The 27,952-nt window shown below is 40.2% G+C and overlaps 3 protein-coding genes across 14 annotated transcripts; 1 reads left to right on the forward strand and 2 right to left on the reverse strand.

The window, feature by feature from the left end:
* Positions 1–150: 150 nt before the first annotated feature.
* Positions 151–27,928, reverse strand: LOC108045956 (pericentrin). 10 transcript variants are annotated; one of them, XM_017125448.2, is made up of 14 exons: positions 27,448–27,928; positions 20,565–22,583; positions 19,604–20,497; positions 18,142–18,279; positions 17,750–17,965; positions 11,972–12,097; positions 10,047–11,210; positions 9,711–9,878; positions 8,620–8,643; positions 7,844–8,509; positions 4,043–4,750; positions 1,772–3,927; positions 1,580–1,690; positions 151–846 (listed from the first exon to the last, which is right to left on the reverse strand). In XM_017125448.2, exons 1-14 carry the CDS (start codon positions 27,472–27,474, stop codon positions 540–542), a joined length of 8,724 nt encoding a protein of 2,907 aa, XP_016980937.2. In that variant the 5' UTR covers positions 27,475–27,928; the 3' UTR covers positions 151–539. The 10 variants fall into 10 exon arrangements, with proteins under 10 accessions (XP_016980937.2, XP_016980938.2, XP_016980943.2 ...); XM_017125449.2 differs by lacking the exon at positions 27,448–27,928 and adding an exon at positions 25,077–25,306; XM_017125454.2 differs by lacking the exon at positions 17,750–17,965.
* LOC108045963 (probable nuclear transport factor 2) lies at positions 6,761–25,370 on the forward strand. 2 transcript variants are annotated; one of them, XM_017125465.1, is made up of 2 exons: positions 6,761–6,821; positions 6,880–7,476. In XM_017125465.1, the coding sequence occupies exon 2, from the start codon at positions 6,886–6,888 to the stop codon at positions 7,288–7,290; it is 405 nt and encodes a 134-aa protein (XP_016980954.1). In that variant the 5' UTR covers positions 6,761–6,821; positions 6,880–6,885; the 3' UTR covers positions 7,291–7,476. The 2 variants fall into 2 exon arrangements, with proteins under 2 accessions (XP_016980954.1, XP_016980955.1); XM_017125466.2 differs by adding an exon at positions 25,280–25,370 and having other exon boundaries at positions 6,807–7,051.
* LOC108045960 (putative odorant receptor 71a) lies at positions 13,298–14,550 on the reverse strand. 2 transcript variants are annotated; one of them, XM_017125463.2, is made up of 3 exons: positions 13,780–14,550; positions 13,410–13,676; positions 13,298–13,351 (listed from the first exon to the last, which is right to left on the reverse strand). In XM_017125463.2, exons 1-3 carry the CDS (start codon positions 14,548–14,550, stop codon positions 13,298–13,300), a joined length of 1,092 nt encoding a protein of 363 aa, XP_016980952.2. The 2 variants fall into 2 exon arrangements, with proteins under 2 accessions (XP_016980952.2, XP_016980950.2); XM_017125461.2 differs by having other exon boundaries at positions 13,735–14,550.
* Positions 27,929–27,952: the final 24 nt, after the last annotated feature.

Genomic DNA, 27,952 nt, shown 5'->3' on the forward strand with positions numbered 1-27,952 from the left:
GTGCTTTTTACCTCATTAACATGTTTTCTTTATTTAAGTATTGTGATGAACTGAATTCTAAATTGTCCAGTTAATCCTCAACCATAAGGCACATTCCATATATGTACAGAAAATTTCAAGTAAGGTCAATAAAAATAATAAACAGAACCGTTTTCAATATGAAATAAATTTTGGTTTAATCAACTTATCAGGAAACTTATACAGTCAAAATTTAAAAAAAACTAAATATAAGTCGAGCCAATCAAAATACTGGGACACGGATTAGGTTTATGCTTATGGCTACACTTGGGCGGTAAATACAAATAACACTTACAAGACGATTACATGTCTAAGTTTGGTGTGGTCGCGCGGACGCTTAAATTAGGTTACAACAGCTTAAGACTTAGTTTGGGGGAAATGGTACAGGTAATTAACACTAGAATGGATCGCCTGTTTTACATTCACGATGCTTTCATGCTACAAAGTGTCTTCGTTATGGCTTCACTTAAAGTTAGTGCCTTCAGTTGAGCTTTTCCGTTGACTGGGCTGTGCGATTTTTCCTAATGATGCCGCGCATGCGCTCTCTTCGGTTTCTGCATCGTTGGCCAGTCCAATCTGGCCAGCGAAGGCAGGTTGTTTTCACTATTGTTATTGGCGATGGTGCTCTGCAACGAAGATGATGGCGCTTGGAGGGTAAAATCCGATGGCAGCATTATCGGCTGCACAGTGCTGTAATTAACCATCGGCGGTGAGAGGGGCGCATAACTAAGGCGCCCCATGAGGTTGTTGTTATTGGTGGGTGGATTCGAGTTGGGCCCAGGCAGTGGGGATTGGGGAGGCGCCACATTCAGGTTTAGTCCAGGACTTCTAAAAATATGACTCAGATTAGTCCTCTTTCGTATAAAATGTGTTTTAAAGTTAATGGGTGAATTTTATCCAGTTTAAAGTGAGTTTGAAGCAGTATTGCAAAGAGTTTAAAAAATAATCATTAACTACATATTGATTGACCGTTAGAAAACCAAAAAATCAATACTTTTTGGCATCTAAAAACTGTTTAAAATATTAAGAGACTTAGGTGGACTATTATTGAATTGTCTGCAGTGTGAAAACGTTTTTATTTTAAAAACTTAAACACAGTCGAACTATCATAACTCGAACTTCGTAGAGAGATAGTATAAATACATGTGAAATGGCAGATGGTAGTTTGGGCAATAAAATTTTGACTGCATAACAAATAAAAATAATTTATTAGTAACAAAAAGAATGTGAACCCATTTGACCGTGATCAAAAGAGGTTTGCTCGCCTGAATTAAAGAGTTATAAAATAAATCTAGCTACTACTACTATTTGGTGACTAGGTCAAGTAAATTTATATTTAAACTTATATTCTCTATAAAAAGTGACCCAAAACTGAGTGAAAAAATTTAGGAACCCAGACCTTGTGGACACTATTTCTTGGCTAAATCGCCTTGCTTTAGCTTTACTTTCATATTGACAGTCACAAGGGGCATCTTAGAGCTTAGAGGGACGAGAGAATGATTGTTATGACAAGGCTTCTTTGTACAGCAGATTATTGTAGATAAAACCTGACGACCCTTACCTTTGCTGGGTGATTGTGAAGACCGACTTGCTCACAATCCGCTTGCCCGTGTGCCAGATGCGTCCAATGTATTTGATTCGCTGGATGGCAATGATGGCCAGGGCCACAGTCCTGAAAAAGGGGAAGAATTTGATCAGTTTAAAGTTATAGTTATTAAATGCAATTAAATTCCCAATAGAATTACGGACTTACTTGAACTTCTTTTTAATATTTCGCTGGGTAGGCTGCGCAGCACCACCTCGCAGATTCTGCAGTGCCAACTGCTCACTGGCCTGATAACCCTCCAAAGTGAGCTTCAGATACCTCTTCTGGTAGACCAGCGCCTTGCGATGCGACTCCACGCGTAAATAGCGGCCGATCAACTGCCGACAGCGCTCCTCCAGTTCAGTGACATTGGTGTTACCAGACCCACCCAACTCCTCGCACTTCTTCTGCAGGGCAATGCGCTCGCCCACCAGAAACTGGACAGTTTCCGCCATCTGTTTGTTCTCCTGGGTGTTCTCCGCCAACAGGGTGTTGATCTCCTTCATCTTCTGCAGGAACTGTGCCGGCACATTGTCATCGGTGCTGTGAGCCAATCGATCATTGGCCTGAGCTAGGGCCTCAGCTAGTTTGGCTTCCCTTTGACCGGAACGACTCACGTCAAAGCGCAATTGGGTAACCTTTTGCTCCAGGCAATCCCGCGATGCTTCGGCTGTCAACAGTTTTGACTTGAGTTCATGGATCTCGGCCTGGAGTTTAACATTCTCCTGGTGCTGACGAGTGCGGGTGTTGGCTCTTCGAGTTTCCGCCTCCTGGAGGGTAACTAGCCTCGCCTCCAAGCTCTCGATCTCGCTGGCCTGCAGTGTCAACCGCTCGTTGAAGTGTTCCAGCTCTGACTCAGCGGAGTCCTTATCCCGTGAAAGCTTTTCCATCTCTTGTTTGAGACGTTCGCAGTAAGCTACTCGTTCCTGGAGTTCCTTTTCGTACCGCTGACGTTCGCGCTCACTGCTACGCTGGGCATCCGCCGATCTCTCCCGTTCTCTTTCATTCTGAGCAGCCAGAAGTTTAATCTCACTGCGCAGACGATCTCCCAGTTCTGATTCGAAATCAGCTCGTGGGGACTTCCTGGGTGAGTCGCCCGGTGATTTGAGGAGCAGAGAACTATTCCTTCGACTTTCCGCTCGCTGCAGGGAAGTCAACTGCGTTTGAAGACGCTCACAGCGTTCCCGCTCCTGATCCAACTGCTTGTGGAGCTCGTCCTCCGCATCCAGAGCAGTCTCTAGTCGCTTTCGCATAGCCTCTATAATGACCACATCCTGCTCTTGAATGTCCTGTGAGTGCTGTTTTTCACCCAGTAGCTCCTTACTCATCGCCTCGCATTGTTCACGCTCCACGGACAATTGAGCTCGAAGGGCTTCCAATTGATTCAAGAGCTCCCGTTCGCCAAGGAAGTTCTCATCATCCGTTCCATTACCAGTTCCTGGCATGGTCTCCTCCTCCGTTTGCACTCCCTTCTGCCGCTTCTTGTCCAGATTGTTCTCCTCTTCACTTTCAATGGCTTTGAGAATATTGGAGTCCAGCTGAGCGGAGTAGTTTAATTCTTTTTCCACCTGTTGGGCAATCTCATCCACCGAATACTGCTTGGAGCTGTTTTCACTGTTCTTCAAACGCTCCATCTCTCGTTCTAGAGTGAGAACCTGCAGTTCCAGATCTCCGCATCGGCGAAGCGCAGCTTGAAGCTGATCGGCCTTGAGCTTGACTTCACTGTTGAGGATTTCCAGCTCTCGTTTGCGGGCAGCTGCTGCATCTTCGCATTGCTCATGGGCTGCACTAACGCAGTTCAGTTCCCTGCGAAGATTTTCCCGATCAGAGGCCTCCTGGGCAGCTGTCTCCAGAATCTTCGCCTCCAAAGACTCAATACGTAGCCTATATTTTATCTCACTCTCCTCGTGACTTTGCAGACTTTGGGCTTGACGACTTAGTTTCTCCTTTTCCTGCTCCAGTTGCTTTTGCAGGTCCTGTAACTTATTCTCCAGTTCACTCTCTTGTCGCTGCTTTTCCACCTGCAAATTGTTCAGCTGTTGTCGCAATTGATAGACTTCCGGGGGAGTCATTGGCCTGGGCATTTCTGGTGTACGCATCAGCACACTGGGTGTTTTTAGTTTTGAGTCTTCTGTTAGATTGGAGAAGTTGATCTGCCGCGGCACCAGACCAGGTGTGAGCCCATCGGTGCTCTGGGCAGTGACTCCCATGGCCTGGAAATAGTGGGGATGCTCAAAAGTGTTCACCGGATAGGGGGCTATAAAACCGCTTAGGTCGTCGGTACGTTTGAGCGTTAAGTTGGCCACTGCTTCCTTGGAGGTTTCCTGTAACAAAGAAAACATAAGAAGGGTTTATATAAGAAAATATTCTTCCACTTTGATGTGAAGTAAATGGCTTAACATGTAAGACTTATATCCTTTTTAAGTACCAAACACTTACCATTGTCTGGTGCAGGAAGACGCCCGCACCATCGCTCATCTGGAGGGGAGCGTTGAGACTCCGCATCGCCGCTCGTCGCTCCACATCCGGCTCGGGGAACTCGGTAATCGATCCGATATCGCTAAGAGTGCGGCCACTCAACTTGCCGCCACTCCCTTCCTGCTTTCCGCCGACTACTCCTGCCGCGGATGAAATCAGGGTGCCGTCCTGATGACTGGCCTGCAGTTCCTTCTCCTTGGCCTCCAGTTGATCGCGCAGGTGATCTATCTCATCGTTCTTGTCCGCCAGCATTGTTTCCATTAGATCCGGCAATGCCAGTCGGTTGATCATCTCTGTGCGTATCTTATCCTTCAGCTTGCCGATCTCTGCTCCCTTTTGCTGCACTTCAGCTTCCAGCTTGTCCACCAGACCGCGATCTGGTTGGGTGCGAACTGTGACTTCCGCCTCCAGTCGCGCTATCTCCTCCTGGCTGCGTTGCAGTTGCTGCCGCAAGGTGGCCATCTGCTTGTCCCGCGCAGACAATTGCTCGCCGAGATTCTGCACCTCACCCTGAAGTTCATGTACGCGGGTATTTAAGTCCGAGGTGCCAGCCCGATGCAGTTGCTCCGCTCGCTGGCGCTGCTCCTCCAAGCGGCTTTGGAGTGTGGAGATCCGCTGGGTTTGCTCATCCATTCGACCCTGAAGGGAGTCGCGTTCATGCTGGAGCTCCTGAAAAAGAAAATAAAATAAAATTGAATATTTAAAAAAAACTACATAGAATATTTAAATATTAAATTGGTTATTTTAATGATATAATTAATTAAATTAGTTTTATAAACAAGACTAAGCCAAAAATACTAAATTCATGTAAACCTTTGAGTCCAAAAAAAAAGTAAAAGAATAAATCTGATTATAATAAGATTATTTTCTGGAAAATTATATTTAAACCAAATCATTATCAGACTCAGTAATTTTTTTCCGGTTGTAGGATTCAACTTGATCAAGTGGTTAGTCTGCCTGTCAGTTTGTTTTCCCCGGTTTGAGTGGGTGAGTCAATGGCCGACCGTTTGACCGTTGGCTTCATCTGCATTTAACCCTTTCCAACTTCAATTAAAGTGGATATATGTATCGTATCTCCGCACCGTGGCTATGGGTGGCAAAAAAATAAAAGCTTCTGCTACAATATGTTCAATTTTCCATATCTAAACTAACGAGATTCCTTTTAAATGAATGGACATTATCTCGTTATTTTTATGATCCATAATAAAACTTTCAGTTTGTATATAAGAAGTTTACACTCCAGTTTTGAAATTCAACAAATCGTTCTTAAAACAATTTCTGTCATTTTACTCTTAAATGTAATTTAAATACTTTTTACATCTTGCTATTCACGAGTTCCCCCACTGTTTTCTGTATCTTCGCCTTTGTACTTGCATCTCTTGGCTGTTGTTTACTCGGTTTTGATCTATTTATATTCATGCGGGTATGAATGCAGCTTCCCCAGCAAACTGCTGCCCCCTTTCAACCATTCAGTCTCCCCTTTTCCAAACAACTCAGCGGGATGCGTGCCATAGCATAAAGAAATTTATAGAGGCATTACCGCATATTAGTGTTTCAATTGGGCTTCAGTGCGAGAATGCATATTGTAAACAAGCTGGACTACTATTTTTTAGAGTCGGATTCCAAGTGACAAAAGGTGCTCCCCTCAGTGGGTGATGAAAATGTGGCAGGTGCCAAGGCGCCAAATGATTTGATTTACAATTGATTTTCAAGTGGAACGAAAATGTGGGCGTGTAAGGAAGGCGGGGCAAACATATGCATCTATTTTTGAAGTGGAACAAACCGGGCATGTGGAAAGGGAACAGGGAGCGATTTATTTATGTGACAGAGTGTGCCAAATTCCCAAAAACTTGCTGCCATAAATCACATATCTCAACCAGAACAACCGCACATTGTCCATAGTTAAAGCATGAACCAAACATTATGGCAGTTGGCGGCACAACAAATTTAATTATATATTTATTTATTTTATGATTGCCTTCAGCAGAATTCATCAAAATGAATAAACATTCTCTGCCGCACATCAATTGTCGCTGAAAGAAACCTTGATTGGGTATTAAAAGCTCCATTTGAAAACTCACTCGCAGCGGAATCTTTGGACCCTGAAACATTTTCGAAACTTCCGCAACTTGCAGCTGAATTATAAGATTATTTTTCACAAAATTAAATATATCTGAAAATGAACTTATATGTTTGGCTAGCGATCCAAAATGATGTACATGACGGCGTACATTTCTCCCGATTCAACCGTTCACAGTGCCTTTCTGAAGGCAACTAAGAGATGCTCTCGATCGAGAAAGCCAGCCGGGTTTATCGCACAAATGTTCTTCTGGATGCTCAGTTGCCTTAGTACCGAAAACCAAGAGAGAAAAGCATCTAAATATACGAGCGAACGACCGTTGAATTGAAATTTTTCGGTTTAGCAAAGACAACAACATGACCGTTTCGAGTTCGAATAAATACAGGTTTGTGAACAGGATAGTTCGCACCTAAGCGGTCTCACAAACCTTAAATTGATGAATTAATTTAATTCATTAATTCAAAGTAACGGTTCCGCTAGCCGAAGTTTATATAAAATTGCCTAAAAAACATCTATGAATATACCCACGATTCTTAGATAGTTTTTATAAGTTCTAATGAGAAAAAAAAAGTTCGAAAGTAGGCTTCAAAATAGTACTCACGTAGTCAGACAATATTAAATACTCATTTAACTCATAGATATTATAGCAGCTAAGACTCGGTAAAATTATTTACCCTTTTTTTTTGGGTTTCCAATAATTTTAACTTCGCCTTTGAAGAATCCAATGGAGTCCGCTATTAAGATGAATCAAAACTTCGAGTCAATTGGAAAGACTTTTGTTGGACAATATTACACAAGATTCGATGACCCTGCAAAGCAAAACACTTTGGAGGAACTCTACAGCGACACCGAATCTTTAATGACTTTCGATGGACACCAGATTTTAGGCGGTAAGAAGATTTTGGAAAAAATAAAAAGTCTGCAATTCAAGAAGATCAATCGAGAGATATCTTCGGTGGATTCACAGCCAAGCCTTGATGGCGCTGTCATGGTCCACGTAGTGGGACGCCTGCAGTGCGACAAGAATCCATCAATCGCCTTTTCTCAAGTGTTTTTGCTTAAGCCCTCTAAAAATACTTTCTATGTTGTTCATGACATTTTTCGTATTGTCCCACAAAGCCGGGACTAAAAACATGAAAAAACAATGGAAAAAATTTGACCTCCTGAAAAAACAGAACTGGAAAAATATTCCCTTCCCATACAACTCTTAAAAGTTCATTGGAGAAATTAAATTTTCTGTACTTCTTGTTTTAAAAAATTAAGACGATTAAAAAAAATCGAAGTAATAAAAAGAAACATTTCAAATAGTACAGGTGTCTACAGTTTTAGAAAAAGGTGAAAGCAATTTTTTAAGAACCTAATTTTTTTCAACTGAATTTTGGTTGGAAAAGTTTTACTTTAAGCTACAAAATTTCTTACTAATTTTAGTATTAAGATGTTTAATAAAATTATCAACTTGTAACAAAAATTTTAAAAACTTGATCGATTGCCGCAAAAGCAAGTCCCTCAAAAAAATAATGAACATAAGTGGTTTTTATATGATTTTCATAATTTAAATTTTCTTCAAATGTGACTTAAAACTGTGCACATATTGAAAAGCATGAAGTCAATATTTAAAAGTATTTTTAAAACGTCAGCACTGGCTTTTTAACTGACCCTATTTTATTTTTTGGTTTACTTACCACACAACCGGCACGCATTTGATGGACCTGCATCTCCAGGTCGCGAATCCGCTTGATGGCCGCCTCCTCGACGCGAGTGTGCCGGTCTAGCTTCTCGGTGACCCGTTGCACACCCTCCACGGTGAGCGACGGATGCGAGGGTGAACCCACTGCCGTGTGATCCTTACTGCCATGAATGGAGACATCCTCGGTGACGCTTAAGCTGGCCGAATTGGAGGCGTTGTTGGAGTTGTGCAGGGATTCCAAGACCTTGGTCTTCTGATCCAGCGTGGTTTCAATATCTCTCAGTTTTTCCGCCACTTGACTCAAAACAGAGCCTTGTTCGGCAGTTGTTCTTCCCTGCTGCAACTTATCCTCTAGTATTCTTATACGGGATTGATAGCTCTCTCCAATGTCCGTCTTTAAACTGTGCACCTCCTGCTGCAGGGCATCGTTATCCCTCATCTGCAAACCCACATATTCCTCCAATTGTTTGGCCTTTTCTCCCAACACTTGTTCATTGAGTGCCTTGGTTTGGACTTGAGTTTCCAGTTCCGAGATGATCTCTCGCAGAACAAAGATTTTGTCTATCGAAGCCTTCAGTTCCACCTCGAATTTATCCCGCTTGGCATTCGCCTCGTTCAGCTGATAATTAACCTCTCGAAACTGGGCCTCTAGTTGGGCATACTGTATAAAAATAAGAACTTTATTAGCAATGTATTTCAAAAAAGGTAATTTATGGAAGAATGTGGTGTAAAGTGTGCGGGTGCGGAATTCCAGATTAGTGACAAACTTACATGCTTTCGTTTCGCTACCTTCAACTATTTTTTTTGCACGCAGTGGGTAAAGGGGTACAAGTGCAATAAATTTAAGTTTTAGTTGCGGTTTGGTTTATTGAGTGCATGCAAAGAGTTACAAATACATTATTTAGTTTGATTAACACAAATAACATTTAAGGTGATTGGGAGACCAAAAGAAAAATACTTAATTAATAAATAAATTAATAGACTTAAAAATTCTTAATAAATGCAGAAATACCTGTTGAAACGCGAGAGAAAAACTCCAAAAAATTAAGCAATAATAAAAGCGAGTAAGCCGCAGACTCTACTATATTAAATACATTTAATTTAAAATAAGTAATGCAACTTTCAGCATTTAGAAAACCATTGAATACTAATTTCCATGCTGATAAATCATACTGCACTATTTGAAATAATCAAAAACAGAACAAAAACAATCTTTTTCACGGAATTTGGCAACAACTCATAGATCATTTGGAAAAAAATTGCATATATCAGGTCGACATTGAAATTATTCCAACCACAATAGATCTTCAACTTGAGGTAGTGTGACTAAATGGAATCTGATTTAAAGGCTCCAACTCGCACACACTTAAGTGCCTATATCTTCGGGTCTATAAATATGTCGGCACATGCTTACAAAAGCTCTGGCATATACACACATGTATCGACGGTGCCCTTGACTCCGTTGAACAGCCCCCTAGAGGGATTTACAATTGAATTATGCCCAACAGGTGCCCCATGCTATTTGGTAAACTCTTTGTGGAAATGGCTTCCAGAATTCAATTATTTCGAAGCAGTTGTGTGTTAATATTTTGATAATGTGCGGGTTTGTGTCAGTTAATAAAAAGGAAGGCCACATGCTGGGGATACTTAAACAATAATATGCCTATAACCAAACTTATAACCAAAACTAGAGCTAAGGAATAATAATATTCAATAGATAGAAAGAATACAAGTAAAGAGATATGAAAAGACAGAGGAAGACTTTGTGAACCCAGGCAAAAACGCAAACGAAAGTCAAACAAAGCCCAAAATCGAGATCAAGAGCCCAGAGATCATAGATGAGAACCGTGGGCAGGACTCACCTCCTCGGAGGCATTGGCATAGGAGCTGTGCTCCTTCTCCTTGTCGCGCAACTGAGCCTTCAGCTGCTCTATTTCGCGCTGGAACTCATCGCGCTCTTGCTCACGCTCGGCGGCCTGATCCTCCAGGAATCGCCGTGTATCCTTTAGCTGCTTGTCAGCGGTATCGATCTGTGTTTTTGTGTGGTTATTGGTCAAAGGAGAGGGTATCGGAAGGTGATAATTTCTTTTAGAACCTGGCTTACAGACTAATCGAATTTATTTGGATCATGCGTTTAGCACTCAAAGAGAGACGTGGGGGAAAACTCAAAAAGGGAGGAAGATCGATTCTAAACTCACCTGAGATTGCAGATCCTCGCGGTCCTTTTTGCCACTCTCCACCACTTTGTCGCCCTCGCGACAAAAGTCTTCGATCATTTGTAGCAAGGTAACTGTGGAATTCCCCATATCCCTTGAAGGTTGCTCCTTCACAGGAGAGGATGAAAGCAAATGGCGCGCCCGCTCCTGGAGGGCTAGAAAACTGGCCGATGATTGATCCAATCCCTGATCCTGCAGGCTCTTCATCGGCCCCAGGCCATAGCCCTCATTGTAATCCGTGTGGTTCAGGGAATTTAGTTGAGAAAACTGATCCCTCAGAGCCTGCAATTCCTGTCCCAGTTCCGCATTGCGATCGATAGTGTGACTCAGTTGCTGTTGCAGATTCTGACGATCTGCTTCGGATTTAATCAGGCGGTTCTTTAGCTGAACAAGTTGGAAGGATAGTTCCGAGGCATTGCCCACATGCTGCTGGAGATCTGGAGGAAGCGATGTATGGGTTTTCCCCGCCTCCGGATTGCTGTTCTTCCGCTGATTGGCCACGCCCATTTGCTGGTCATTCAGGGAGTTTGTGCGCAGAAACTTGGACAGCACTTGTTGCTGTACCGCAGCTGTGGTCTTAAGACCGTCCTCTGCCTCGCAGCAGAGTTCGTGCTCCTGTTTCTCCGGCTCATCCAAATGTTCCGAGGACTCATCATGTGGCCGTTGCTTGTGCAAATCCTCTGACAAATGCAAAAGGTAGGAAGCTTCCGACTTTAACCGCTCTAGGCAATCGTTCAAATCAAAATCCTCACTTGGCTCTTCGTTGCTCTTACTGTCGATGAACTGCACCAAACTGGGATCGTCGACCACTTCCAGCAGACTGTGTACATCCGGCACTCGGAGCATTTGTTTTGTGTTGTTTAGGGAGCCACTGAGGGTAACCTCCAGGTCGTCCCCCGCATCCTGACTGCGACTGTGGAATAGAAGGCGTTGCACTTCTTCGGAGAGCGTGGCATTCAAATCCTCCTCACAGTTGGCCACACACTTCGCCAGTCGACAGAGCACGCTGCGGAAACTCTTGGACAGCTCCCTCAATCCATCTCGTTCGCAGATTACCTGCTCCAGGTCACGGGCGGCATCAAAGGTCAGGTGACGCTTGTTCTTCCGATTCAGCTGCTTCTCGTATTCCAATTTTATGCGCGACATCTGCGGCAGATTAACAAAACAAAGATTATTACCTTACAAATATAATGAAAAGTAATCAAATTAAAAATTTGGATTTGGAATTTAAGATATTCAGTCAATTTTAGATTTGTAAATAAATAAATAATTTAATTTATTCTTTTACATGATTTTATTAAAAACAAGAGAGAACGCTATTGTCGGGTGACCCGACTATCAGATACCCGTTACTCAGGTAAAGGGAGTGCGAGGGAGATGGAGATAGAAATTTTGATCACGCATAACTTTTTAACAAATGGTCCGATTTGAAAAATTTCTTCTACATTTCGATAGGTATTGATAAACACAATAAAACTGCATTTTTACTTTTCCGAAATATTTAAATTTTTAAAATCGTATATAAGCGATTGTGGGCGTTAAAGGGGGCGTGGCACCTTTTTGAAACAAACTTGCGCTGCGTAGGAACTCCTAGAATCTGCATGCAAAATGCCAATCCTCTAGCTTTTATAGTTTCCGAGATCTCAGCGTTCATACGGACGGACAGACAGACGGACAGACAGACGGACAGACGGACAGACGGACATGGCTATATCGACTCGGCTAGTGACCCTGATCAAGAATATATATACTTTATAGGGTCGGAAACGCTTCCTTCTAGCTGTTACATACTTTTGCACGAATACAATTCCGCTCAATTTAAGCGTTTTCAGATTTTCTCCGTTACTTTTTAATATCAAATTTATATTATATAAAATATATATAAATGTTTCCATCTTTAAACTCACCTCGTCGGCATGTTTAATATTCAGCTGAGTGATCTCCAGTTGACTCTTGGCCGTAAACTTCTCGCGCAGCAAGATCAGCTCCTTGGGCCAATTTTGATCGTCCACGGTATTTTCCGACAACAAATTCTGAAAATGCAAATTGTTTACATGGATTAAAAAGTTTTGTTTATGGACAATGTGTGAAAAGCTGTTGCAACATTCTGCTGCATATTGCATTCCAATTCTGGGAGACAGATCAAGCTTTCAGAAGAAACTTTTCCCGCCTTTCACCAAAGCATAAATATTTATGGTTTCAGCTCAAAATATTTACATGATATAGATGGGAAATGGTCTAAGCGTTTTTTTATTTTTGATCTTTCGTCTGCCTCATCCAAAGTCAGAGATATATCACAGTGTGTCGAATCCCTTGAGGGTGGCAAGACGGAAACAGAGCCAGATACATAAATCTTAATAAACGTCTTCCCCACCCAAACGCAGGAAAAGAAGAAAAAAGGGAGTGGGTGGGGTTGGAGTTTATTTTTGGATGAGTCTACACACCCTCGCTTATGAATTAAACATAAAATCGCATTAAATACAATTAAACGTAGCTCAAAAACGACGATTTGAAAGCAATTCAATGACTTATCATCACCAAGTTCTCTTATCTCTGAGAGTTTCTGCTCTACCTCTCTCGTTTGTTCTCTGAATCGCTCACTAAGGGGTCGTGATCCCGGCAGATTGTGAGTTTTCTTTGTTTTCAATATTTTCCAATATTTACTTGAGGCTTTACGTAGGCAAACAGTGCGGTACACATTTATGTGATCTTGATTGAATTGGAAAACTAAAATACAAGCAGTTTTCCGTTGAACTTAGGATTGTTGAACTTTAAAGGATTTCGTCAAGAAATTGACTGTTTACATATATTCATTAATACCTACATAAATCAAACTTTGTGCTTTCATAACTTAATTTATTCCATCAAAACTTATTTTCTTTATATTGAAGTATACTTTAAATTATTTATAACAATAAATAAATGAAATAAAGCGTCAATTTCCAGGTATACCTTTATTTATTTGGAAATAACACGAATTGCTAGAATTAAAGCTTTCCCGCCAACCTTTGTGTAAGTAAAATTTTTATTATATTTTCGTCACTTGCAATTCTACATTTCATGTGCACTCATCAAATAGTATATATAGGAATACGTGTATTTTGTGCAATGCTACTATGTATTTTTAGATTTTTGCATAACAAGACGCGGCAATAAATCTCCAAACGAGCTGCGAAATCTTTCGGCTAGTCCAAAATAGAAAGCATAGGGTTTTATAAAGTAGAACTCCGATCCTATTGGTCTATGTTAAGCAGCAAGGCCAGCAGGCTATATGCTTGATTCATGGTCTGAAATAAAGATTTCTTATAAAATGAATCTCCTAAAGCCACATAAACCTCTAGCAACCTTAGTGAACAGTAGTAACCCGACATGAAAAAAGCCACCGGCTTTTAAGGACATGGGACGATTTAAGTACATCATAAACATCAAGATGAGGCGTCGCATTCGAGCATTCATATCCGGCCAATCGGAATTATAAATTGAATTAGTCAAAATACTCGCCGAATCGATAACGGCATTACCATAGATGCTTGGCAGCATGATTTGCATGATCATGGCCAATAAATACTGAATCATGGCGGCAAACTTGCTCAGATCCTGCATGACTGGATTCTACGGTGATTAACAGAGTTTATTGCATTATATCCAGTAATAATTTCACACCACTCACCATCTGCATGCTATATATTGTAAAGCAAATGGTCAAGGAACTGACCAAGATTTGGGTTAAAGTACTTTTCGAAATGAAGGTCTCAATATCCAAAGCCTGTTGCTTTAGTCTCTGGTGGATTTGCACCAATTCCAAGAAGTCTTCCCTTAGCTTCTCATTATCATGCCGAAGGCTACTCAATCGTTGACCCAACATTCGCAGGCAAAGCGATAGATGCAGCATCATATACCAATTAACAGTATCCATGGTAATATTACAAATACATATAACCGGAATTGTTATAGCCTGATAAATAAATGGATACCAAAAGAGAGTCGGCTGCTTATAATCGAAGGGCATCCACATGTAAAAGGGTAATTGATTGGGGATATCAAACAAAGGTTGGATCACAACAAAAGGGATAACACCTCCGCTGCACATAGCGTAGAAAATGGAGACGCGGCTGAAACGTCGGTGCTCGAATTTCCACATGTCCACTTCCGGTTTGCTCCTCAACTCAAAAAGATCTGAAGAACTCCATTCCGTTAAAATCCGTTGAGCCACATGGGCATATTTCCAGTTATTGAGTGTCTTAGCCCCCAAGGCAGTCGTGGTCAAGCAGATTAGCAGGACATCGGAGGTATGTTGTATATCCCTGCTCATTATGGCCTCCACCCACAAAAGGACCACAAAGACCAAGGTAAAGGGAACATGCAGGAGATATCCCTGCCAGTTAGTCCAATTCGGTCTGGAGTCCAATTCGTTTTTTGGCCAAAGGCACCACCACGACAGAATTCCTGTCAAGCGTCGCACCGGTTGAATTCGGTCGTATTCCATGGCACAAGTCTAAACTCTGATTAATATAACCCCTTTGCTGATTTTCTTTATATAGGGTTGCCTTAATTGATTTGCTTAAATGCTTAATTTTAGGGGCGGTCCTGGTTCCGGAATATTTTCAATTAAAATTCACTTAGCCAAGACAGTTGGTTGATTTTACATGAAGCTTGGCTTGTTTTTAAAGACCCAGAAGTGAAAAGTAATTGGTTTTAAATAAACCTGCAAGTTACCTATATCCTTTTTTTAGGAAAAACTTTTTTCAAATGGTAAGGATACCAAATTTTGTTGAGAGGTAAATAAAAGGATAAAACAACTTGAATTAATTCCTAATAGTTATTTGTCAAATACTTATCCCTTTTTAAACATATACATTTGTAAAAGACTTTAGTTTAAAAAATTTATGGTAGCCTGCTGATAGTTCTTTTAACATCACTTAACTTTTTTAATTTAATTTCAATTGGATTATTGAAATTAACAGTTAAATTATTTAAGTAATAATTTATTGAAAACCTTTGCATGTGAATTTTACAATTTTTTTTCGCAAACCGTTAGTAAAGCTAGTTCTGATTTAAAATAAAATACCAACCACCATTAATCACAACTTAAAAACCTTTAAATTAACTCTTTTGTGATTTAAAATTATAGAATACTGAGTTTGGGAATAGAGCCCAAAGTGAATATCGATATTACAGCTCGCAACGAACGCTTCCTTAGTACTTTTCCAGGGCCTCGGGAAGTTGACTAAATATAACCCAAATAAAGATACTAAGAGAAACCGAAATTTGCGCCTTGAACAAAAATAAACTGCTCATGGACCGATTGTGGCTGGAAATGGAAATTCTTCGGTTTTAATTTCTTTTTTTGGGGAGAAAGAGCAACGACTTTTCAAGTCAATTGGGAGGAAAGACAAATCTTTGACAAAGTACAGACTGTTTGTTTATTTAGTCTGCGTTTTTTTGGAGTCTTTTGAGTGATGGGCTCTTAAAAAATGTAGTTTGTTTATTCATTTTCTTTGCTTACTTTTGAAGTTCCTTTTTTAGACACCGAGTTTCCTTTCACTTTCATTAATGTTGTAGCAAATAAAAACCGTTAGATTTGTAACAAGTACACGCACGTTACAATCATATCACTTGGTTTGTAAAGAATTATATTCAGTTCCTTTTAACTTTGGACAATGTTTAAGCACACAAAACCGTTAGATTTGAATCGCACAAAATTTCCAATTAATAGACACAATAACGCCATTCAATTTAGTTGTTTGTATATAGAATTATCTTCCGCTTCTTGGCAATGATTTGCATATTTAGCTTTTCACAAGAACCACTTGAAGATCCCGAAGATTTGTAGAATCTGTAGTGCGAATTCTCTTCCACTCTCGCGGGAAGTATGTTTGTATTTTTTTTAGATGAATGAATTATCCGCTATAGACGTACGCACGAGTTGAAGTAACGGAAAAGACTGATCTCCACCCAAAGCAGGCAGCCCATTATATTGTTGATCGGCGGAGAGAGCGCGGGAGATCGGAGAGAGAGTGTGTCAAGCAGTTCCCGCACTGCTTGTTTTCTATATCTTTCTCTGTGCGTGTTGGAATTAATTCAAATTTATGAGCGTTAATTTTGAAAAGTTATGTACCTACAGTTTCTTTCTCCTCTTGTGGGGTTGTTTCTGCACCACTTTTCCCCCTTTATTAAACTCCATCTGAGCCACACTTCCTGCTTTGACTTTATTATCTCCATTTCATGACTTGATTAGAGTGGTGTGAAGTAAATAAAATATACTATGACAACAGGACGAGCACATGTTTGCCTTTCAACGAGAATTTGGCGCGCTCTATATGTTGTTATGTATGTCTTTGCATTGCCATATATTCCGCAGAATGTCTGCGAAATTTGCTGTTGGCAAACAGAACGATCGGCAGATAGCCCCCACATGATACATATAAAAGACTATTTTCTGACAGCATAAGTGGGGCGGGAAATATTCGGCGAACAGTGGTAGGGTTTTGTACCATAGTAATTTTAGTTTTTCGCATTTGGATAGTGCCTAAACTTACAGTGGAATTAAAATATGTGTGTTAATTATGCAAGCAAATTAAAAGTCTACATGAGAATAAAATGGAATTTCGTTCAAAAGTAAAATTGTCACCAAATTGCAGTGCAATTATAATCAATTTTAATTCTTAAGTTCAAGCCTTACTTTATTTTAGTCCTTTAACTATAAAAAAAAATTGTTTAATCGAAATGACCTTTAACCATTGTCTACTTTTAACACAATCGCATATCCAGCAGTCTTTGACCTTCGATGGATTTATTTTGGTGTCGAACAAAAGAACAACAAAAAGTGTCTCTGACAAGCGCCATCCAAAGGGAGGTCTTTTCTATTTTATTTCGTATCCCCTGGCTGACACGTGGCCACCATATTTGGTGAGATGCTGAGGATTGATGCGGCTGCTGGAAAGGATTGAGGCATCTGTCAACAATTCTAGGGGATCATTGACTGACGGATATAAATAGAGCCATGCCCAGGTATCAAAGTGCGGACTGATTTAATGCTACATAATTCGAAGCGAGTTGAAAGTTCTTTTGGCACACGTTTGTGGTAGCATGATTTTCATGTTGCTCTGTTTTTAGCACTCTTTATTTTTCCTCTTGCTTTCATTTGTGTTTTGGCTACTTGACAAATTTTGCACGTTTTTTTCATGTGAGCTGCGTGCGGCGCGTTTAAAAATAAGTTATGCTCGCGAAGAGATTTTCGCAAGGGAGAACACTTTAAGATTCGACTAATCATTGAAGTGAATCACACATACTACGTTTACGTTTTATCTGTCCGGTAAAATTCATGAATTTAGCAAATAAAAGTCATCTTAATGGGAATGTAAATTTTTAAGTATATAAAGTAAAATTAATAATTAAAGCAAAAATTCGACAAAAAATTAAATCACAATATAAACAGTACATAAATAATAAAAAGCTTAAAAATATAATTTTAATTACAAATGATTAGTTTATTTTTGGAAACAAACTCATTTCAAACGAAAATAAGATGATTTTCTAAAAAACCTGTTTAAAAAATTTTTTGCCGAAATTTAAACGAAAATATGTTTTAAGAATATGCAACGAGTAACAGAAAATTTGCAATGAGTTAAAATATTAGAGTCATGCCACATGCCAGGATGCACCTGTTTGCCTGCTCCGCTCACCTGAATCTGCAGCTCCAACTCGGTGGCAATGTCCTGTCGAGCCAAGGTCAGTTGTTCCTGCAACCTCCTTTCGTACTCCTCGATGATACGCTGGACAACCTGTGATTCGTTATTAAAGTTCAGCTCGTCCTCATCGATGATGATCAGTGAGGTATTCGCGGGTCCATCTCCGGATCCCTTTTCCAGACAGGTACGAGCGGGTGATTCGGCTGCAGGCTGGGTTAGTTTATGCATTTGGGTGTTGATTGCAGGTAGTTACAATTGGTTTAGTTCGTTTTATTGGGTTATAAAATTCGGAGAGAAAAACAAGAATGGGCATGCAGTTAGCTCAGTTAGTCAAAACAAGCTTAAATATGAAACGTTGTTTGGAATTAAGATATTTGTATACATACGTTGTAGTCATCGTCACCCCGGCGCTCATAGAATTTAATACGATCGTTAAGCTTGCGCACCTGATCCTCGTGGGCGCGTCTTAGCTCCTTGATATGGGTTTGGTAGAAAATCTTTAGGTCGGCTACATCTACAGAATTCTGCAAAAAAAATTAAATTTTAAATATCTTATTTTCTATAAGTTAAGAGGGCATTGGTATTATATTAAATAATATATATATTATTCAAAAAAAACAAAATATAAACAACATAGTAAAACAAAAAATTGTCAATATTATATTTTAAAAAAATGTTTCATTAAAGTCGATTTACGCCTTTTTCGAATTTATTATAATTTTTTTAAAACCTAATTCAAACTTCGGTGTACTAAGTTTTAACCAAAATATTTTATTCTATAAAACCATGAAGTTAGATGATTTTTTGTTCAATTTTTCCGATCGTAAAAGATAGAATACGTGTATATTATTTCTATGACGGCATGCATATATGAAACAGTCCGAATTCTTGCCGCCTTACGTATATACTACCTGCAAAGGAATGAAGACTCTTGCTGAAGTTTAATATAAACAGATTTAAAACTGAGAGACTATTTTAGACACGAATGGACAGACGGAAGGACAGACGGACATGGCTAGATCGATCTAATGGTTGTTAATAATCAAGAATATATATACTGACCCTATTAGTCAAAAATATTTCCTATTATGTCTCTTTATCTCTCTATTATTATAAAATTAGAAAAAAATAAATTGAATTTCCAAAACGTGTCGTTTATAATATAAACATACAAATTATTTAAATCATTTATCTAAGATTGCTTATAGCTTTAATTTTGTAATTTTATGAAAAACAAGAAAGGAAAGCTAACTTCGGGCGGAGCGGAAAATAAAATCCATAGAAAATCCCAACTTCCTAACTTAACAAACACCAAAGTTATGGCCTTTCCGATCAATCAGTTATATGGCGGCTATAGGATATAGTCAGCCAATCCCTATAAAATTTGGTAGGTCGGATTAATTGGCCAAATATAAAACCCATAGAAAATCCCAACTTCCTAACTTTACAAACACCAAAGATATGGCATTTCCGATCAATCAGTTATATGGCAGCTATAGGATATAGTCGCCGATCCCGGCCGTTTCGACTTATATACTACGTGCAAAGGAAAGAAGGGTGTGTGCAGTTTCAATTCAATATCTTTAAAACTGAGAGACTAGTTCGCGTGGAAACAGACATACGGACAGACAGACAGACGGATAGACAGACGGACAGACGGACAGACAGACGGACAGATAGACGGACAGACAGACGGACATGCTTATATCAACTCAGGAGGTGATCCTGATCAAGAATATATATACTTTATAGGGTCGGAGATGCCTCCTTCACTGCGTTGCACACTTTTGACCAAAATTATAATACCCTCTGCAAGGGTATAAAAAGAAAACTTAAAATCTCACTCACATCTTTGCCAGCTTTTCCAGTGGTCTCCCCCAAGGAGTCCAGCCCACAAGGAGTCATCTGTCTGTGACTGGGACTGAGCAGCAGCTCAGCTCGCTTCCGTTTGCGTGGAGAAGGTTCCTTGGACGACGCCGCTGCCACCGGCTCCTCAGGCAACTGATCCATCTCGGAGCACTCTGAAGAGCTGTCCCCAGCCAGGTGCTGTGACTTGTGGGAGAAGACATCATCGGAGAACTGCTTCTCCAGATCGGCGCACTTGTGCTCGAAGTACTTGCGCAGTTCCTCCATCTGCTTGGTATGTTCTGCTTGCTGGATCTGTTCGCTGCTCTGTTTCTCGCTCTCCCACTGATCGCGGGCAATTTTCAGCTCCTGGGCGCCCAGATCTCGACACAACGATATCTGTTGGTTCAAATAGTCATCGAACTTGCGCTGAACCATGAGAAAGATCCGCTGTTCCGCTGGCACCAGGTAGGTGTGGAACTGCTCGATCTGCTTGCTGAACGCCGGCGTCCAATCTGGATTTATGGCCTGCATACCCAAGTCATCGTTGGTTTGGAACTGAGGCAACTGTCTTTCCTTGGAGCTGCGCGATCCCCGCTCCTCGTTGTCCGTGAGGAAATGGCGGTCCAAATCATCATCGCTTTCGCTGATCAAATCCATGGAGATCTCAGACAGTCGCTGACCCGGGTTGCATTCCTGGTCCGCCCAACCAACACTCGATCGCTTCACTGCCTCGATGGCCTCTTGAAGTTGCCGACGCAGATTCTGCACTTCGCCCCCAAGTCGATCTGAGTCCGTCTGTAACTTATTACGGACAACCATCGACTGTTGAAGGGAATCTGTAAGTTTGGCAATCGTCTCATCCCTTAGGGACATCTCCACGTATATGTCTAGAGTCTGTGGGGAAAGAGTTTTAATAAATAATCTTACGTACACAATTTGTATATATAGAAGATTCACTTACTGGGCCGCCTAATTCTTCCTGAAGAGTGCGATACTCCGTGGAGTTGGTCATTAGGGAACTAGAATCTCTAGCCGAGGCCGGACCCGCACTGGATTCCCTTCTGGCCGCCTCAAGTTGCAGATTCAACGAGGTCAGGCAGTTATCCTTGGTCTCCAGTTGGGTGTGCAGTTCCTGCACTTTGGCTTCCAGTTGCTTTAGCATGTTTAAGCTCACCAAACTGGAACTACTGCCTCCAGCTTTATTTGCTCCTGCCTGCAGGAGAGTCTTCGACTCATCCAGTGACAAAGAAGGAGGATCCTGCTCTTCTTCGATGGTTGTGCTCATGGAAAGCATTCTCTCGCTTTCTTCGGTGATATCCTCCAAAACATCCTTGGAGAATTCAGTAAGAGGCACTCGTTCCATTTGTTTAAGTTCCGAATTGGTGGAACTGCTGGTTACTTGTGTTTGATCTGCTTCCGTGGGCGAAAGTTTGGGGGCATTATCAATAATCATCTGCTGATTCATGGCCATCAATCGCAGCTTCATCAGTTGCAGGGAACTCTCCTCATCATCGTCATTGTCACTCTCATCCATTTCTAGAATAGTCAATTCCAAAGGTTCCAGTGGTTCTGGTTGGAGTCGTAAAGTGGTCAACGCTCTAGCTGCTTTGCGATCCATAATTTGAGGTTCCTGGACCGGAGGTAGCTTCAGGGTTTCCAATGTAGACGTAGGCCTGATAACCTCTTGAGCCTGATCCTCCTGTTCTTCATCTAAGTCCGTGATAAGGTCGACTTTCTGTGAAGTATCGACTGTTTCTTCAGCTTCGTAAGTCACTTCAATGGATTCATTTGTTGCCACGATCTCTTCCATTGAGTGATCTTGCTCTTCAGTTATTTGACTTTCATCCACATGAGTTTCCTGAGGAGCACTGGCACTAATAGCCTCACTACCCTCAGTCTTATCTTCCCTTCCCAGAACTGGTTCCTCACCCAACTCGGAAACATCATCCGTAGTGCTCTGATTACTCAAACTCTGATCTACTGAATCCTCATCCCCATGCAGGGAATGTACAGGTTTCCTCTGCTCCAAAGGCAAACTAATGTCAAAGTCATCATCATTTGAGGATAGACTAACCTCCACTTTGGAGGCAGCTGGTAGATCCGAACCCTCTTCGCTTTCATCCTCATCGGCAACCAGGAAATGCTGAGCCAATTGGCCACCAGATAGCTGAGCATCATCGATGCGAAACTCTACCGCATCCTCATCATCATCCTGATCACTGCTCAAACTTTTGGCACTTAATTCCTGCCCTTTTGGTCGGGCATAGGCAGCTGCTTCCGATAGAGATTCCAGCGGGGAATTCAGCTGCTCCTCCACCTCACTGATCTCGATGGCTTCCTCGATATCCTCCTCAATGCTACTGCTAGTTGTGGTCGTTGTCGTTGCGTTTGTTGCCACAACATCGGCACTGCTCGTCGTTGTTGCCGTCGTTGTGGTGGTTGTTGTCTGCAGCTCGGCCATGTCAATGGTCATGGAACTGGTGGGTTGTTCAATGCTAAACGACGTCACCGACTGATCCTCCTCCGAGAGACTGAGATTGTTCTGTCGCCTCAGTAGTTCGGCGGTGTCCGTGGAGGTAACGGCATATGGCGTACTACTCGATGTCACTTCTGTCCAACTGCTCCTCGAGATTATGTAAGTACGCGTGGAATCATTGTCGGAGTCGCAATCATCCGCAAGTTCCTTATCAAGCACAGTTGTAGCAGCATGCTTTAAACTCTTGGGGGACTGTTGCTCACTCGATGAAGTCGGCTTCTCAAATATAATATTTAGCGAGGGTATGAACTCAACTTCCACACAAGTTGCTTTGGCTCCAGTGGCACGAGATGTTGTTGCTGGGACTGATGTTGCTGCTGGGACTGATGTTGCTGCTGGGGATGTTGCTGTTGCTACTGATGTTGCTGGCAACTCTTCGACCGCTGCCGCTTCGATCGCCTTGTAGCTGACACTGGCACTGTGCGGCCGGAGCAATGATGTGATCTGAAATGTAAATAATGGAATTTTAATGGCAATTGTATGCATGTTTCCCCAGACCTATTTCTTTGATGAATAACAATAAAATCATTTCGTTGAATAGCATTTTATATGCAATAGCAATATCTGCTACTAGCAGTACAACCTAAGCAATTCCATAACCATATTATTTATGTGAAATAGATTTATTTACTATAATGAAAAAAGATTGATAGGAAAAATAATTTATTGCCTAAGAAATAATACCATTTAAGTTAGACATTCGTCTGAATACATTTCACCCCCCAAAAATCAGAGAGCATTCGGATTTGTTTGAACAACAAATGAAAACAAGAGCAAGTTTTAATTTTTCGTTGGCCCACTTGTTGTGCCACCAGGCCGTGCCACTTGAGTTAGAGGCAACACGAGTCTGCCGCCATAAATTTATATTCTAGATTTTGATTCGATTTAATGATGTCACCCAGTTGTCAACGTCCGAGACGCATTGTGAGAATTCTTTTCGGGGTTGCCCGTCTTTGTGGCCCACTAAACTTGGGCGATAGGTGTTAGGAAGCGACTTTATTACGTAAACAAATGCGATTAAAATACTAGGAAAGATATGGATATCTATTTAGCAACATCCAATTTCAAATTGACCTGCATCTCAAGTGTGGATCGGTGGCTATCTTTTGGAGAAGGGAAGACTACTGCCAACATCAATTCCTTGATGGATTGCAGCTGTGTCGGTTCTTGGTTTCCCTTTAAATTATAATTAGAAACATTTGAGGCATCTTTATGTTTGGTAATAAAGTTCACTCCGCGGAGGAGTTGCATATGTTTGAATTATTTATTTTTGGACTTGCCCACATTAATTAAGAAAGACGACTCTGTCCACTCGAGTGATCTATATGATGGAAGGTGTTTGAAACGTGTGCCACACATGCATCCGTTCCCAAATGAGTGAGGAAATATTTAGGAATTTTCCAATTACATTTTTCACAGCTGGAGATCTAATTAGATCGCGTGCATTCTATTATATATAGGCATATGCCAAGGCAATGCATTTAACGATAGAATAAAAAACTTTTTGAACTTTTTGCTTGAATCCAACAGTAGAAGTCTGTTATATGCAAAGTCAATTTTATGGGTAAAGTAAAAGTTTGAATACAATTTAATGTGTAATACAAAAATCTCATTAATATAGCCCTTTTTTATATCTATTTGCACAAGATAAAAAAAAATGTGCTTAAACTTTTGATAAATAATTATTTTTTGCGGTGTTATTCGGTTTACATGGTTTAATAATTTGCATTACTACTGTGATTGAACATCTGCAAAAGACAACATTTTCTACATTACTTATACACCATGTGGGTCAGGTCGTAACGCTTGATAAAGTTTTCAGAATATTAGTGGCAAATATTTGTGCCAAAGTTTTCCAATTCTCAGCCACATGGTAATTTGAACGTCCTTGAACTTGTCAGGCCAAAGACAATCGAAGCAGGAAGTCCCAGCCCAGCGGTATCCTTAAACGCGTATCGGGATAACAAGTTTGCCAACATAACCATGACAACGATTTTCTTCGAGTGTGCGTGCCCCGTTGAACGGAAAAGCGAAAACGAAAGTTTTCCCACCTCCTTGCAAAATTTTCAATTTGTTGCCATAGTTTAGTCCTCTATTTGGGGCCGTTGTTTGGGTGTGACACACATTTCAGCTGGATCGTCTGAGGTTTTTGCACTTCGGCGACTAATAACAACAATGCCACTCCCCCAGAAGGAAAGGGACGCAGGACCTAGCCCAACGTCTCATTTAATGGCGCTACTGCCTTTCCTTTGATTTTTCATAAGATATTGTCGATAAACCTTCAATAATGGCACGCATATTGGCGAAAATGATTAAATTAATGACTTCGCCAGGCGAAAAGTTGACAATGAAATATGTCGGATAAAAATAAACTGAGATTAGGGAAGGGAGTAGATTTTCTTTTGCGTTTTAAAAAAATTGTTATATCATTTTACAAGCTGAAACTTTTCTGCAGTAAAGGTGTTCCAATAATCTTGAAAATAAAAGTTATTTAACTCAATGATTGATTATTTTGTTGAATATTATTTCTTTACAAAAAAAATTAATATATATTTGAGAAAAGAAAAAGAAAAAGGTATCTAATTTTAAATATTTATTTATACCACCATTTTTAAATAACAATACAACAATTGATTTGTTTTTAAGCCGTTGCTTTTAAAAATAGTTCACTTTTTAATGTAGCTTTAGATAATATTATTATTAGTATTATTTATGAACCATTTCATTAAGGCTTCACTATTTTTAAAAACTAGAATTGAACAATGTACTTGATCTTCATAATACCAGGGCACCTCTCCATATTAACTGCACTACACTAACGAGCTCTAATGTGGCTCATTACCAAGCGGTTTCGAATGATATTAACACACTTTGGGTGTCGAATGATGCAAATGTCACCGGGAGATGTTAAAGATCACGTTGCCGACAATAACTCACATGCAATTTCCCCATTTCGATGCTCGCCTTTCATTCGATTCAATTCAGCGATGAAGTTATCTCAATTAAATGCAATTTACAGTCACTTAAAAAGTCCATATATCGACAATGCCTATTATGAGTTACATTGTGCCAAGTTCTACGTATATGCAAATTTCTTAAACAACTTCAACGGCAAAGGCACTGCACTTTTATCTTTTCAGAGCTATAAGTGTGTGGGCAACCGAAAGACGAGCGACGCGACCGCCTGCAGTGCAAGTTCTTTTATAAATAAAACGCCAGAAGACCCGTTCAATTGAAATCAGTCACTCAATCTGAGGAAAATCAAAAGAAAAGCGTTGGAAAAGAGCAGCCCCGGAGAGCTCGAGCGAACGAGTGAGAGCGAGTGCCGCGGAAATTTGCAACGCGGTTCCAAGCGGTTCCGTGCACCGAATGTTCGCTCCCATTTTTTATTTATAAACAAAATTTATATGTGGAACATAAACGCTGGTGTGTGTCCGTGTGTGTGGGCAACATTTGTTGCTAGAATGTCGATGGTGCAATGTTGATAAGGCAAGGAATATCCCCAAAACAGTTGATAACGCTTAATTGAGACTACCAAAATTACAGGAACTAAAAACAAAACATTGAGAAAAATATTGAAGAAACGTCAGATTCTCAAACCCTAAGTCAATTAAATATTTTTGAAAATTTGCTATTATGATAAAATTTGCTGGTATGATAAAAATTACATATTAGAATATATATATAATATATTAAATTTGTTATAATATATACATATATATATACATATATACATATTTCAACCTAAAACCAAATTTTCTAAAAATATTTACAGTTACTTGAAAACGAAACAAGAAAGGAAAGCTAACTTCGGGCGGAGCCGAAGTTGAAATACCCTTGCAGAATATTCTGCAAATTATATTCTCCAAAATTATTCATATGATGCATTTTTAATACTCATAAAAAATCCCACCTTCCTAACTTTAAAAACACCAAAGTTATTTCATTTCCGATCAATCAGTTATATGGCAGCTATAGGATATAGTCGGCCGATCCTTATGAAATTTAATATGTCGAATTGATTGGGCCAAAATAAAACCCATAGAAAATTCCAACTTCCTAACTTTACAAACACCAAAGTTATGGCATTTCCGATCAATCAGTTATATGGCAGCTATAGGATATAGTCGGCCGATCCTTATGAAATTTGGTAGGTCGGATTGATTGGCCAAATATAAAACCCATAGAAAATCCCAACTTTCTAACTTTACAAACACCAAAGTTATGGCATTTCCGATCAATCAGTTATATGGCAGCTATAGGATATAGTCGGCCGATCCTTATGAAATTTGACATTTCCGATCAATCAGTTATATGGCAGCTATAGGATATAGTCGGCCGATCCTTATGAAATTTGGTAGGTCGGATTGATTGGCCAAATATAAAACCCATAGAAAATCCCAACTTTCTAACTTTACAAACACCAAAGTTATGGCATTTCCGATCAATCAGTTATATGGCAGCTATAGGATATAGTCGGCCGATCCTTATGAAATTTGGTAGGTCGGATTGATTGGCCAAATATAAAACCCATAGAAAATCCCAACTTCCTAACTTTACAAACACGAAAGTTATGGCATTTCCGATCAATCAGTTATATGGCAGCTATAGGATATAGTCGGCGATCCCGGCCGTTCCGACTTATATACTGCGTGCAAAGGAAAGAAGGGTGTGTGCAAAGTTTCAATCCGATAGCTTTAAAACTGAGAGACTAGTTTGCGTAGAAACAGACAGACGGACAGACGGACAGACGGACAGACGGACATGGCTATATCAACTCAGGAGGTGATCCTGATCAAGAATATATATACTTTATAGGGTCGGAGATGTCTCCTTCACTGCGTTGCACACTTTTGACCAAAATTATAATACCCTCTGCAAGGGTATAAAAACGGGCCGTAAGAAACATTGTCAACTTTTAAGAAACACAATTTTAAAAGAGTATTTAAGATATTGAAATATATTAAATACATAACAAGATAGGAAAAACAATTATTTAAATTTATACTATTTGTTGGTCTGCCAACAATTGGTTTCCACTGTAGTTTGAATGAAATGTTCCAAAGGGCCTTGTGGTCATCTATTCAAAAGTTCAAAGGCGCATTCAATTTCGATTTCATTTGTAAACACACTTGAAACCCAACACAATCTGTTTGTGGATTGTATATTTACATAAATACATTTCATTGCATACTCTTCCCACTTTTTGTGGATCTCGTATGGTACATTCCCCGACTAAAAATGATGGATGTTCTGGGCTCTTAAATGGGTTAATACTTTAATGGATTCCCGTGCTTGTTTGCCTTACCCAATCGTATAGAGTGTACAGATTCATGGTGACTGCACTTGAACCAAATAATTAATGGCCTATTCCCTGGCTTCTTGACCGCCTTTGTTGACACTTGCGCCTGTCAGTTGTGCAGATTTCTATACGGTCTAGATGCGGGCCATACGCGATCCATTTTCTTGTTGATGTTTACGTTCGGATTTTGATGACACGATATTTCTTTATTTTCTCTGCTTGATTTGCTTATAAACACAGACGCACATACAACACCGAATAAATTTTTAGGTTATGTTGGAAAATTTACGTAAAATTTTAAGACTTTTCGAATTATACTTAGACAACACGATGAGGGGGACACTAGCTACTTAAACCGTGACTTTTAACCGAACATTATAATATTTTTTAGAACTCCTCGACGGAGAAAATTAATTTAGAATACGAACAAAAAAGATTAAACCAAAAAACAATAGTGCAACGGATCTGAAACAGTTGCACGTAATCGCGAACGCGATGCAACTGAGAACCA

Source organism: Drosophila rhopaloa, unplaced genomic scaffold, assembly GCF_018152115.1.
Source record: "Drosophila rhopaloa isolate 14029-0021.01 unplaced genomic scaffold, ASM1815211v1 contig_47, whole genome shotgun sequence".
Classification (NCBI taxonomy): Eukaryota; Metazoa; Arthropoda; class Insecta; order Diptera; family Drosophilidae; genus Drosophila; species Drosophila rhopaloa.